General features: G+C 40.4%; 1 protein-coding gene across 5 annotated transcripts in view; it reads right to left on the bottom strand.

Moving 5' to 3' along the window:
- Positions 1-15,416, bottom strand: part of pou2f2a (POU class 2 homeobox 2a) — a 41,311-nt gene extending 25,895 nt beyond the window's left edge. For all 5 annotated transcript variants that reach the window (XM_034307000.2, XM_026940160.3, XM_026940159.3 and 2 more), the window contains exon 1: positions 14,008-15,416. In XM_034307000.2, the coding sequence (XP_034162891.1) occupies positions 14,008-14,107 (100 nt within the window). In that variant the 5' untranslated portion in view covers positions 14,108-15,416. The remainder of the gene's footprint in view (positions 1-14,007) is intronic.
- Between the last annotated feature and the right edge of the window lie 266 nt (positions 15,417-15,682).

A 15,682-nucleotide genomic window follows, 5' to 3' on the forward strand; every position in this document is an offset into this window, starting at 1 on the left:
CGTGACATCATATCCGCACGGCAAAAGTAGCACTTCTTCACTTTTAAATGAGTTATGCTGTATATACTAATATTTGCTTTAGACCAATTAACATACAAACATATTATCTTTAACATTGTCTATACTGTTTTGAGGAGGTAACTATACATTGCTCATCATAGTTAGCTTGCTAGATTCTTGCTAACAAAAGACATGAGATGTTTTTCCCTACTTTTTGTTTTTGAAAGCACGGAGGTCTACAGTAACGTAATTCCAAGTACTGACTTCCCATTTCTGAGTTAAGTGGAATGCGGCATAAACGTTGGCATACAAATCTATTATACATATCATATTGCAAGTGTATGAAGGGAATCTACTTCACCCTGAACCTGCATATTCTCCATAAATTAGATCTAAGTCCCACATCATACACATAACAAGAATGACTGTGTTGAATGTGTAGTCCAAGGCCTCAGTTTGCAGTTTCACGAGCTGCAATGCCTCAGCGTGTATCTCCGCAGCGGCCGTGGAGCGTGGGAGCGGTCGAAGAACCTAAACCGCAACACGAACGTGCACAATGTTTACACATGTGAGTCGATCGCTCCCACGCCAATCGATGGAGAGAAGAAGAGAGAGAGGGAGCAGGTTATCTTCTGTCATTAAAACTGAGGGAATCCCAGAAAGGGGGTGGGGGGGGGGGGGGGGGGGGGGGGCATGAGTTCATTGATGAAAAAACAGAGAGAGTGAGCCAGTGACAGAGAGAGAGAGAGAGAGAGAGAGAGAGAGAGAAGCTGGCAACGACCGGGGAGTAGACAATTATCTGTATTGATTAAAGTGAGGCAGCAAAGTGAAGAACTGAGCAAACTATGAGTGGATCAATAGAGAGAGAGAGAGAGAGAAAGAGAGAGTTTGTGTGGAGAGAAAGAGTTGGTCAACAGAAAGAGTGAGGAGAAAGAGACAGAAAGAACACAGAGCCGGAAAGGGACATAAGTGATAGGAAGGTCCTGATGATTTCTGATGTCCTGGTGATTATCTTCCTCCGATGCTTTCACCCTGCTCTCTATCCATCTCATTAGAAGAGTATGGGTGATTCTTCACATTTCTGTTTTACTCAAAACTAACTTATAATAGAAGATTGAGAGCAACTGCTGAATTCTGTCAATGTGTGTGTAAAATATGAGACTTGAAAAAATGAACTGAAATTAGCTAACAATAAATGTCTTAGGATTGGACAAGCATGAGAGAAGGTTTTACCAAAACTGTTGTCACTGAGTTTCAAACACTGGAGCAAAACAGTAATAAGTGGTTTCACTTATATTAGACTTTCCCAAATGACTGTACAATCCTTCAGTGTTCAGGTAATGCAAGTAATGCATAAATACAAACTCTTCCCTAAGAAAGAACAGTTCTATATGTAAACGGATGAATTATACAGACGGAGAAGGCTTCACAAAGGTGTGTGTGTGTGTGTGTGTGTGTGTGAGGAAAAGAGAGGACATAATGGGGTTCTACAAAATAACTCTTTCACATAAATGTTTATTGGCTGCCCTTAGACATCCATAGTAAATGAATTTAGACTAAACTGGGTTTCTTTTTTCAGTACAAGGAAATGTGTCGAAATTCTTATTTGTGGTAATTGCACATGCGCTACAAAGACATTCTCCACTCCTCTGGCGAATGAGCGAGACAAAAGCTTCAAAGAGGAGTAATGACTTGAGGCCTGTGTCGACACAGCCCAAAAATCTGTTTGTCCCTCAACCATTAATCTCCTTTCAGGTGAACTTGACCCTCCTACACACACACACACACACACACACATCTTCTGCTCCAGCCAGGAGTATAGTGCATATCTACGGACAGTAATGCCCGTTGCCTGGTAACCATGACCCTCATGCCAGAAACAGTGAAATCATAACTCTTGTTAAATTGACTGACCTCACATGATAGATAGATAGATAGATAGACAGAGATGTAGCCTTATTATTCTATACAGATATTCAGTAATGATCATACATAGCAACACTTGTGCACAACACAATGTGTTTGTCAGAAAATCATCTGATTAGATTCTCAGTGTAAGGGGGCAAGGGTACGCTTGCTGAGACCACAACATTACCATATATCAAGATAATCCAGATATAAAAACATCATGTTAAATATGTGACAGCAGTTGCTGGCAAAATATGACATTATGTAACAGACTATGATTATGAGGATTAAAGATACCAGTCTGGGTCAAATAGAAGCACACCCTCTCTCTCTCTCTCTCTCTCTCTCTCTCCCCCTCACACACACACACATACACAGATGCATCCAAACTGATAAATTACCTGTTAAATATGAATCAGATCTACATGGATACTCCAAGGACAGAGCAAGAGAGCCAGTACATATTACATTGCACCAAAGAACTGTTATACCTATAAAACACTCACTCTGTAGCACTGTACTGAAAACAATCAATATGGTGCGTGACACTGATACTGCTGTAAGGTTTCCTCTTTCATTAAAAATAATGACTTTTAATCTTATTCTTTTTCAATTTTCTTATGAAATAAACATTTAATGCTTCAAATGTTTGATGTTTAAACATACTCAACTTCTTTGACAGGAAGTCAAAGCTTGATCTCATAAGAATTTCATATCAATTTGAACAGTCGAAGGTGACATAGATGTTTTTTGTTCTATTTCATATCAATTAATTGGGACGAGATGGCATGAGCGCTAACTCTAACCCTTAACCTTTTTATATATTCATATGACTTTTGCAATGAGTTATCTACAACACTAATAACATCACACATAAATTATAAACGCATAATGAACTCCACAGCTAAGCATAAGTGCCAGCAGAACCATAGCTTTAAACATAATTCTATTTTTAATTATGGCTTTTGTAGCTGCTGGTCTGGTCTGCTGTGTGTATCTGCCTAGTGACTGACTGTGATATTCTAGCAGGTGTGCACGGTGCTGTGACAAGCCTGGTGTAAATACTTTTTCACACTTGGAAAGGAGGAAGGTCAGCTCTTTCCAGCTTCATCTTCAGCCCACTATCCTCACTGCTGGAGTTTTCACTCACTCCATGTCCTTACCTACAGCTTTCAGAGATACAGTGGCACACAGACCACATCAAAATCCAGAGGATGGACCGTGTATCTGTCTCTGGGGCTTGTGAGCAGACTTTTTTGAAACAGTGTCTATCGCTCCATTGTAGTCCTTTGTTTACTCCAGGGATGGAGGGATATATTATATGATAATTTAAAGTGGGAATAATGTATACTGTGAATGGCAACTGGTTCTATAGCAGCAGGGAATGCTTAGATGCTTCTTGGCTTTAAGTGAAGGTCTAAGGATTTGTTGGAAGTAAAAAGCCATACTAAATTATATAACTGAAAAGTTTTAGTATCTCATTGATAAGTTTTGGTGGGAGAAAAGCTCACCTACTGTTTAGGACTTCAGGGGCTAGAAAGAAGGTCTTATGCATCCAATTAACCAACAACATAATTAGGAAATGGCAGTTGTATCAAACAGTCACATTTTGTTTTTCATTGTGCAGAAGCACTTGGTGGAAAAAACGGCACTCCAGGCCTTTCTGGAAGGCCGGCATATGTCACTTATCCTTAATTTACGCAGTTATTTTACATACAGCCAATCGCCTTGTCTGTCCTGAGATTTGGAAATGTCAGATTCAGAAATCAGGTTAATGAACTACAATGAATACCTTAATGTGTGTTTATTAGAGGAGAAAAATGCAGATGGAGTCAAGACAGATTTGCTCAAATATAGTTGGAGAAAGGTGCAAATATGTTTTCTAACTGGGTTTTCATTTTTCACAGATTTTAACTAGCCTGATTTAACAATGATGTGATATTTTTGGTCCACCACCTGGTCATTGGGAATTGTTTTCATTAGTGGATATTCATATCCAGTTGCTGGAAGACAATATCCACTTTTTCTTAAAAAACAAAACAAAACATGGGTTTGTGTTAAGGCTCTGTAATGGTTTCACTGGACCTGCACACCATACCTTCATATGAAGGCAAGTACTAATGACTATGGCGGTGTAAGGACAAAGAGATGACCTTAACAACTCAAACTGAAATATATGGAGCTATCGAGAGACAGAGGGAGAGATGGAGAGAGAGAAGGAGAGAATGGCAGGACACCAAATAGTAGAGCAGGAAAAGAAGGTTGGAAAAGGGAATAGGAGATTTTCAGGTGTGTAGTTATGGATATGTGACCTCACAGGTTCCCTCCCCAAGCCCTTGGGAACGGGCGCCTTGGAAACCGTCGCTAAGGGAACAGACGACTGAGAGAGAGAGAGAGAGAGAGAGAGAGAGAGATATAGCTGGGGGAGAAAAAAGAATAAGAGAGAATGAGCAAATGCTCAGAAAGAAAAGAGAAGGAGAGTGTAAAAAGGAGATGAAGAAAGGGAGCATGGGAAATAAAGTAAGCAAAATCATAAATCAAACACACTTTCTGCAATGATCAAACACGCCACATCTAATAACAATAACAAATACCGGTCATAAATATTGGACAGCATGGCATTGCAACAAGATGAAAGGTAATATTACATTATTAAAGAGGTATGAGTAACTGTGTGGATGTGTATGCTAGATGAACAGAGCATGCACACATAATCAAAACAGGGTTCTGTAAGGAATAATGAGACAGTATGCATTAACTATTTGCCCCTATTTTACTAATAATTCTCCTTCTGCCACCACAAAAGCACATAACATCATGACAGTAAATCAGAAATTAATAAGTTATACTTTTAGCTTTATGGTATAAGTATACTGTTTATGTAATGCATTATGGTAGAGATAAGGCCATAACAATAAAATATAACAGAGATGAGATTTTTTTAAGGAGAATATAAAGAAGACCTTTTAATAATCTACTAAAGGCTAATTATGATATACTATGATATAAGCTACTAAGGCTAAATTAAGTTTAAAAATATATTCTAACAACTTCCATGAAGAAATAATGTAATACTTATTACATGACACAATATCATTTTCTCTGAAAAGTTACTATGAAATAATATGAAAACTGTATTATGATATCATGTGTATATACATACATATCAAATCATAATACAGTTTTCATACATTTAGACGATATGATGTGTATGTTTCTGATCTTCACAATGTGAATTTCTCATAGAAACAAAGGGGTCCTTTGGAAAGCTTGAAACTTTAATCATTCAAAGAATGTGCACCAATTCATAACACAGAGGTTAATTTAGTTCTAGCAAAATTTATTTAATATGACTACAAAATTTTTAAACATATTGATTTCTAATCATGGATTCGAATGCAAATGAATGCTGATGCCAAAGTTCACATTTTCATCTAAATCCCACAGATCCACCTGGCTGTGAGACAAGCATCTCCTGCTCCATCATTCATGAGCTTTTCTGAATATCAAAAAGTTCGAGTGCTGTATACGCTGAAAAAAGACAAGCTGCTCTAAAAACAAGAAGATAATATAAAAGAGAGAGAGAGAGAGAGAGAGAGAGATAATGCTTCTAAAGGTCATTAGAGTTGGTATCTTAAGTCCCTTGTTGCCAGATGTCCTGATGTCCTCCAGAGAGCATAAAGAAGCCATCTTTATAGCTGAAGCTCAGATTTGGCAAGTGTGAACCCAAATCAGTGCCAGATTCACTGAAATGAAAACATTCTAAATGCTTGAACTGAATCTTTACTTTAGCTCATACCAAATGACTAGGTGACTATGTCTTTGGGAGTAAATGTGTACACAGGTTTTCGGAGAACTTTACAACACATTATTTTAAGCTAGGTCTGGCGTGTGCATGTGTATATATATCGAAGGACATTGAATCAGTGGTGGCACTGTGATATTGTGTGTAAATGCTAGACCAATCCAAACCCCCCCCACCCCCCACCCCTCCTTGCTGCCGCTCTCTCCACCCCATCTTTAACCTTGGCCCCTGGTGTCACAGCCCGCAGTAATGAAGTCTCCCTCCTCTCTCTCCCTCCCTCCTCCCCCTCTGGCCCCGGCTGTTGTCCGTCTTTGCACTCATTCATAGTAAACACTATTGATTTTTGGCTTGGCGAGTAAAAAAGCCATGAATTTTAATGCTGCTATCTGTCCCTCTCTCTGCCTCCATTGGATCCCCCCAACCTTTCTCACTTTCCCTCTATCGCCTTATTCCCCTCTTCCTCCCTCTCTCCAGAGGGAAGTGATCGCAAGACGATTTGCGAGAGTGTGTATGTGTGTGTATATAAGATAAACTCAGAGAATGTGCACATGCATTTGTGACCGCATGGTGTGTGTGTGTATGTGTGTGTGTGAGAGAGAAAGAGAGAGGGATTTCCAGCCAGACTGATCCCTTCCCTCTTATTCAACTTTAACTCTCTCAAAGCTGGGATTATAATACAAATATAATGGGGTTTAACCATTTAAACCACCTCTGCCTCTTTATGACTTTCTCTCTCTCACACACACACACACACACACACTCCACTGTCATTCACTCACAGTTCACTTTCTCACTCACCATAGACTATATATTTCCTTCACTCCCTCACACACGTTCACACACACTCCATCTAACTGTGTTTGGTGCACATTTGCTCTAACTGTATTTGGCACACACACTCAGCCGTGTGATAAACTGCTGGTGCACTGTAGCCAGTCATGCCCTTAACAGTACACCATCAACCAATAATCCACACCACATCTTGCCACAGTGTATATACATTTCATTCAGAAGGAAGATAACAATTTTATTTATCGTCTTCCGCTCAAAGGCTTCGCTTCTCTTGCATCCTCTCTCCTTCAACCTTTGCCTTCCTCCCTACTTCACTCCCTCCCTCTTCCTCTCTCTCTCTGTATTGATTTTGCTATAAGCAGTGTCAGGGCTATGACAGGCCAGCAGAGAGGAACACAAGCAGAGCTCATTAACGGCCAATGAACACACACACACACACACACACACACACACACTCAGATTTTAGACGGAGAGACTCATAAGAGATGCCTATTAAATACAATGGTGTCTACTATGACGATAATAATCTAATTCTATAAAAACACACTGAGTGGTCTTAGATCCTATAAAATAGCTTGCACTGTTTTAAGGAAACATTTTGAAGTACCGGAACATGATTTAAAAACATGACAAAGAGCCTAAGTACAACAATAAATAGTTTAACGCGCGTTAATAAAAAAAAACAAACCCTACTAATAATGGCATATGCACTTCACTATACCTTTACCTTCACAGAAAAAAACAGGATTCGTGTATATACATGAATATGAAAGCTCTCTCATATCTTCCTGGTACCACTAATATTATATTAATAGCATATTTTCACTAAAATTAAATTTAGCTAGCTAGATAGCCAACAGCTAGACATTTGTCCACACAGGTGGGAATTCAGTATTAGAGCCTTAACTTGCAGAGCAACTCTTCTCAGCAATTTATTTAACAGTATCCAAACTATAGTATGACATTCATGAGTTTGTTCACCACTAATTTTAGCTAAGGTAGCTAGCTAGACAGCAAGCTTAGCACACAGGTTTCATGCCTAAAAGTTTGCATAGTTAGTGCAAAGCCACTGAATGTATTTCTTTAAATCACTCCCTGCAACAGTTTTCTATCGTTTTCACACCTCATTAAAAAATTTGTTCCAAATTTAATTGGTAGCATCCATCAAAAAGGGATATTTTAAAATCATCTTTTTCAGTTAAAGGGAACTTTGAAATTTGACAGGGAGGAACACAAAATCTCTTATAACGACTTCTATAATCATTAATGTCATATTCTGCCATGAGCTGTCGTTTCTTTGGCTTGATGTCCATTGATATCTTTCCGAGTCCCAATTTATCGTGAAGCCCAGCATCAGCCGTCCAATATAATGGTCGCCTGCATCTCTCTCTAAAGCACACTGTAAAGCGCTCCTTTGCTGAGAGTAAGATGGCAAAGCTAACGTTGTGTATTAACATCCCTAGTTTTGTCGTGAATTTCCTTTCCTTGTTATTATATGCCAAAAGAGTATTGTCTACAGAAGAACCAGACAACACTGGGGAAGGCCAGCATGACACTATAAAAATTATGCCATTTATTTCAAGCTTTAGCACACTTAATCAGCCAGCATGTGATACAAATGGTGCAAATCTAAATTAATTTAATTAATTTATATTGCAATTCACAACACATGTTTGTAACAAGCATGCAAGCATACAGCCTACTAAAAGAGCTCTAATATCAGATAATCACAGGACTCTCTCTATTCATCCTCTCTCTCTCTCTCTCTCTCGTTCATATGGCAGCCCCTCCTTCCTCTTCCTCCATCTTAATTTGATTGATGATTATTCCCGTCACTCAAGGCAGCATGTGGCCAATTACAAGGAATAAGGCAATGGGAGACCTTTCTAAAAATGCTTCTATAAAAACCATTTTATGGCACAGTGCACCAAATTTATAGCCATTCTTAAGCTTCAATATTGCCTCAACTTCGTTTGCACCTTTATATTAGACACTAGACGCACAGCCATATCCTAGGTTTACAGCACAGAGTTCCAACCTAAACGTTCAGATGCATAGAAATGGGGAGGGAGGTGCAAGAACAGCAAGAGCCTCTGATCAGAGGGATTAAAAAAAGAGTGGAACAAAAGAACGTGAAAAGAGGAGGGAGGACAGACGTGGAGTACCAAACGGACAGGACAAGGCAGTTTAATGTAGGGGAGAGGTCAAGCCGGCCCAGTCCCGCCCCCCACTCACACATAAACATCTTTATCTAGTAAATGAAGAATATTTAGAAGAATTGTTATGAAATGGCTTAAATGGCAATACAGAATAACCTTTAAAGTAATGTTTATCAGCATCCTCAAATGCGAGGCGAGTGAACGCTAAACAGAGCAGGAAAAACTAAGAAGTACCACACACACACACACACACACACACACACTCTCACACCGACTTGATTTTAGAGGTGAACATACAACCCTGCTTATCATAAATCTTAACAGTTTAAATGAAATGGAATAAAGGATTGCTGATTTATGTCTCTACTCAGCTGCCGTGAAGGAGGAACCCAATCAAATAGCTAGGTTTTATTACACATGCCCCTTTATCTAAATACATGCACGTGCACACACACACACACACACACACATACACATACTCTTTCCTTCTCACACAGAGAACAAATGAGACATATGTTAGTGTTCATCTACCAAAGCAAGGAAGGATCCTGATCAATCAAAAGCAGTATCATACATTTCTGTCAATTCATCCCTCGGCTCCAATATTCCCATCTCTCCATCACCAAAATAGCATTCTTGCCTCTCATTCGTATAGCCGTCTTCCAGGCACAATCCTACTATCCCAATCCTTCATTCAATATATCAATTTAGCCAACAGTCTGTCATCTTTCAGTTTTAAATTCAATAATCTGTTCACCAATCTATATACCTAGATTTCTATCAACCATCCATCAATCCAAGCAACCGTTTCATCTTCCGTCTGTCTAACTATCCACTTAATCCATCTATTTGTCTGTCCATAAGCATGAATCCAGTGTGGATGTGATGGATGATACTGGAATCGCACTGGTACACAAGCATGCAAATGTGCTCCAGTTAAGCAGCATCACTTGCATGTGTTTCTCTTGCTGGTAACTCTCATACATCTGAGCTCAGCTTCCCAAAAGCATTGTAGCCATCATCTTTATGTTTAGTAAGAGTGTTTAAAATGCCTCCCTCTCTACCATCTTCTCATACATTTCAGTACTATGGCACTTTTGGGGAATCTCACTCTTGTTGAGCCTGCTGGAAACTTCATTTTCCTTATGCCTTATTCTTAACTCTTAGAACCAAAAAGAGATAAATAACAACAAATAAAGGTTGGAATACTACATTGTAAATCTTAAGCCAGCTTTACACTGTATGATATTCAGCCCATTTTTAGAAAAATAATTGTTTTGGTCTTGAGATGAGATCGACTGCCTTAGAGTGTATCAAGCAATGCAGCCAATTTAGGGCTTTTGTGATCAACAGCAGCCAACGATGAAGTTCTGGCACTGTCTTTTTTTTTAAAATTAAAATCAGAGTGTAAGTACTGCTACAATACACATCTAAAAGCCACCAATAGAAGAACAGCATAAGATCATGCGAAGCTCACGGGACAGCTACAAATACAGTAGTGGCAATTACAAAACATAAACAAAACTTACTAATGGACAGAAAAAATCCTTATTACCTCAAAATCACTTTGAAGAAGGATTCTGTTTATGCGATGCCTTTTTTTTAACAAGGCCAGATCATGCTGACTGTAGCAGAACATAAAATTTTCCTTTAATTGCATGTCTCTCATTAGAGGATCTTCATTGTAAAATCTGACACTGCACAGTCTGTTATATAATTCGGCCAAGGTTTTATTGAGATCCTCTTGTACAGTGTGACAAGTAATAATCTTAAAATACCACTGTAATCGTACAACCTAAAACCGGCTTTTCAGTTGGGACTGGAGCACAGTTTATGGATTGACTCTAAGAGAACATTCCTAAGATTCATAATGCATCTCAGAAAGCTGTTGTAGATTTAGTTCATTGAATTCAGTGCCTGAGATCAGTGAAGATACTGTGTGTGTTTATGAACACAGGCGAAGGTCATTCCTCACTGGGCGAAACTCAATATCTCTCACTGCTGCTAATGAGCCATGAGACTTCATCACTATTAAAACGCCATTAGTGAAGGCCATCTCTCTCCTGTTCTCCCTCGCACACTCTCTCTCTCTCTCTCTCTCTCTCACACACACACACACACACACACACACACACTCCGAACATCAATGAACTGTAACTTTACAGGAAAAACTAAGACTTAATGTAATTTAGCACTCTATGTATGATCAAATCTGATTACCAAAAAATTGCTTCTCTTATGAAATGCATTATTGATGCATGAATACTTGTCAAATTTGAACTGCAAGACCAAATGGATTTAATTTAATGAAATGGATAGGAAATGCATGATTTCCTTTTTTTGTATGTTTTTTTGTGTTGACATTAAAACACTATGTACTGATAAAACAGTGCAGCAAAGAGCTGGTGTATGCAGTTCATTAATTCATTAATGTTTTCATTTATAAGGTACACTGCATTTATGGAGAATACTCTGTATGTATTGCACATACGTGCACACATACACACATACAGACACAGAGAGAGAGAGAGAGAGAGAGGTAGCTCAAAGTAATAAAGCATGCCGTATTGACATCTTTGTTGTGTCTATTGATTTTGCATTATGCTACTAACAAGCCCAAGCTGATATTTTGTCATTGACAATCATCCTAAACCTGGAACTCCCTAGTTGCACTCATACACAGGTTGCACACACACACACATGCACACACGCACGCACACACACACACATACACTGCTTGGCACAGTTACCCCTTCTCATGTGACTTGGTGCCAGCAATCCGTCCTCAGTATGTCTGCTACCCCTTCCTGTAGTAGGAATACTACAGTCATACTGCAGTAGCGTGACTGTCAAATCAAAGTCCTTCTAGTAAAGCCTGTCCACTCAGCGGCCATCTTGCAAATGCCCCTGGATAGTTATTTCCAGTCATACAAGACCAGGCTCCTATCTGCTTGAATGGGAAGAGAACCATATACCAGAAATGGATCGACAAGTTTTTAAAAAAAAAAACATGGATCACTTTTGACAAAATTTGACAAAAATGGTGTAAATAATGTGTAGTTGCTGTATATGCATGTCTCTCCACAACCAAGGAAGTAAAGTGCCCTATATCTGAGCATGCATCAGTGAAAGAATCTAATTTTTACCAACAAGGCTAAGGACTCTTTTTACTGAGGGGTGGTACTTACGTAGTACAGCTGCCATATTGAGCACTGTACACTATTTCTTTCTATCTCAAGCAGTGGCCTGTCTGTACTAATACTACCTCTGGTCAGTTTCTTTAAGCCCAAATGTGCAAATGTTTGGTAGTTAAATCCAAAATCTTTTAAGGCAGTAAAATCTGGAACAATAGTGTAATATAATTAAAACTAATTACAACTGTCTGAAATTGTAGGCATACCATAAGCCCAACTGCCTACAAACATCATAGTGTATGAGTACTCTGCACCAGCTATGACAAGATGGTTTTAAATATTCTTTAGCTGTTTTTTAATGTAAACAGGCAAAACTCTCTAAATAGTGCACTATATCGTGAATAGGGTGGACGTACGTATAGCTTTGCGCATGCGCATCAGTAAAGAGAGAGGCGCGCGCTTTGCGTCCAAGGCGTGCGCGCTCCCTACGTTCAAGTGGTACCTTTCCGCCTGCAAATCCAAACTCGTCGGTTTTTTCTCCCGGGCTAACACTTTTCATTCACCATATTATCACCTACATTCTCTCGCTATTTCACAGACTTTCTTTCTTTCAATCTGACATTCGCCATTTTCAGCCAAAGTCCTCCTCTTCGCTCACTTCTCTCCTCACAGACAGGTAAACATGGTGCTGAATAAGTAATGGCGGAAGGCTTACTTTAAGAGAAAGTTTCTGAGAAAGTATAATGATGAAAAAATGTTATCTAGTTTTTTAAAGTTCCCCTAAAAAAGTTAGTTTTCTCTCCCAGTAACTAGCCTAATTTAGACCATGTCCCAAACTACCGTATTAAATAGGCTAGTGTCTAACGTGGGACATCACAACTTACCGTAATTACTAGAGGTGCAGCATTATTCTGATTTAGGCCTACCGTTAAGTGCGAGACGTTGTAATCACAAATAAGAGTAAGTGGCACAAGGAAGACAACAGTGTAGTTCCCAGAATAACATTTCTTGTTTACAGTACAGACCCTGCAGTGAACCTGCTATTCTGTGGAACAAATAGACAGCAAACTGAATCACATTATAAATCAGTGGCTATGTCCAGAACTGCACAGGCCTCAGTGTCAGTCATCAGTGTGCTCTCCTGTCTGCTGTCCCGCTGCTTTCTCCCACAGCCAACTGCCTAGTGATAATTAACACATACACACGCTCAGTGGGGAATTTTTTTTTTTTTTGTTTTTTTGCACAGAAAGCACTCAGTTCATCCGGATGTTAAAGGGAGGCAGAGACCGACACCCCTTTATATCGCTCCCGTTTTCCCACATTCCCTCCAAACTGTCATCCTGTCCTGCAGCCGACTGGCTGATTACAGAGACCAGAAGCATCACCCGAACCCGAGCCTTCCACCTCGGAATGAAACGCAAAATTCCAAAGCAAAACCATCATAATCTCCATTTTCTTAAAATAAAACACCAGATTCATTCCATTGCACGGGTTACTGCTATGCTCCACTGAAACACATCCAGTTTGAATTCTTGCAAAAAAGAAAGAAAGAAAAAAAAACATATAGAAATAAAAGCGTGCGTGTCTCATTCGGTCTCCTGTCTCCTCCTGCTCTGCTCGGTCTGCCTCTCTCTATCCTCTCTGTGTGCCGCGATCCGCCGGCCCCGGAATCGATCTCCGCAGGATCGATATCGCGGCATGAATATTCCCGGGCCGGCGCGCGCCAGACTTTAGTCCGGGAGAGACGGAGCCGGAGGCAGAGCGGAGCGAGCAAAGGACACGGATAGATACGGGGAAAAAGGAAAGACAGAGCAAAACATTAAACTCGAGGACAGGCTGACACAGAGGTGTCTTATTTATCAGCTGTAATGTATAGGCTTCATGAGAAATGAAGAAGTTCTGTTTTTTGTCTCTGTGCAGTCATATAGCCACTGTAAGCCTATTCCTTTTCCGCAAGATTTTTTTTTTTTTTGGAAAATAGCTATGCTCTACACTCAACCACGACTACAAAATCCCACTATTCCTAGGATTCGGCATAAAGGCGCGCGCGTGAGGAAGTGAGCAATCTGTTTTTCCACGGTGGACACAACAGGAAAAGACGACTTATCTCCACGAACTGGGACAGCAGAGGACATGATATGTCGAGGGCACGGCCCGGATGCACGCTGCGTGTGTGTTTGTGTGTGTGAGAGAGAGGAGAGAACCTTACCGGAGAGCGCGCGCGCAGCCGGCGGAGACTTGAGGCGCCAGGCACGGAGCTCGGAGGCAGTTCTCGGCAAGACGAACGGCAGCGGCAAGGGGACAAACATGATCCTCCTTCGTCTTCAGCCTTTTGTTCTGGACTTTTTTTTCTTCCCTTAGGTGCTGGTATTATTATTATTGTTATTATTATTTTTTTTACTTTGGCGTTATTACAGCACAGTCTGTTTCTAGTCGCCGGTCTCTTCTTCGTAGCTGAGAGCGGATGTGCAGGTCTTCACCTCGTGCTCGGTCGTGTTCGGCTTTGGCTGTGTTCGGGATCTCTTTGGCATTGTACACCAAGTTTGATCAGTGGTAGTAACTCGGCGTGGCGCTCAGTAGCATGCTGACCGATCACGTTTTCATGTTTATTCTGTGTACATTCACTTTGGACCTGGGTAATAAGCCTATAGATAATAGGAGAAGCTGCTCAGACACAAACCCACACACAGGCGGACAGACTATAGGCTATCCACTCACACTGATCTTCACTGATGCTGTAACATGTACTGGTGTGCTACAGTGCTACACCTGCTCAAGCCCAGCTGCGGTTTCTAGCCTAAAGCCTTGCAAATCTCACTGCAAAACTAATTTCTTTTAAGGCTAATCAGGCTATTTTTCCTAATCGGGCTATTTTTAATGCCTTAGCTGAGACTGAATATTACGCGCAGGTTCGCTTCTTTCCCTCCTTCACTCGTGCCTTTACTTTGGCTGTAAAACAGAATAAACGGAGATCTCAGCATTTATTTCTGTGAAGAGAAAAGCGCTCACGTCCTGACACTAGCCAAATAAAAACAGTGCTTATTGGGTTTATTCTGCTATTTGGTGCATTTATTCTTTTGGTTTATTTATTTGGTCTTTAGCTATGGATCTGCTTTTTCTCCAACAGCTACATGCTACACAATCGCTTCCACATTCAAAGTCGCACAGCCTGATCTAGTCGAAATTCGCCACATTCAGTGGTATTTTTTTGTGTTAAGTCTAATCTATTTATATATAAACGTCAATAATAAGGCAACATAATGTGCACGCCGGCGCTTCGCCCCTCCCACCGCCGCTCTGTCACACTCCGCTAATTAAAACGCAATCAATCGATAAAAAAATAAATAAATAAAGCGAATAAATAAATAAATAAATCACGAACACTTGGAAATGTTTAAAAAAACTTGTTTCGTCGCTGGATTTGTGTTTCTGGGGTTGGTTGTTTTTTTTGTTTTTTTTGAAGATCACTTGCCTATTTCCCGGTCCGTCCGCCTGCGTGTTTTGTTGTCTGTTCCCGTTATGCGGGAACCCCAATGGCTCACGCGACCAGACTCCCTCCCGAATGCGCGCGCGCTCTGCCTCCGCGCTGCCGCGACGTGGAAACGAGAGCCAAGCCGCTACAACTCACACACATCACCACCTCATCCTCCACCCCCACCCCCTCCCTCTACCCCCCTTTCTCTCTCTCTCTCTCTCTCTCTCTCTCTCTCTCTCTCTCTCTCTCTCTCTCACCCTCCCATAGTAGTCCAGCTGCTCGACATTGATTTTGTGGCTTCCTCGTACCTTCAATAAGACAATTGTCACTGCAGTGACATGGGCTACATTTCAAACACCATATGCCCGTATATGTAATCAGAGGCCACTATAAAGCAGTATAGGCATAC

The sequence above is a fragment of the Pangasianodon hypophthalmus genome, chromosome 1 (genome assembly GCF_027358585.1).
Source record: "Pangasianodon hypophthalmus isolate fPanHyp1 chromosome 1, fPanHyp1.pri, whole genome shotgun sequence".
Lineage (NCBI taxonomy): Eukaryota > Metazoa > Chordata > Actinopteri > Siluriformes > Pangasiidae > Pangasianodon > Pangasianodon hypophthalmus.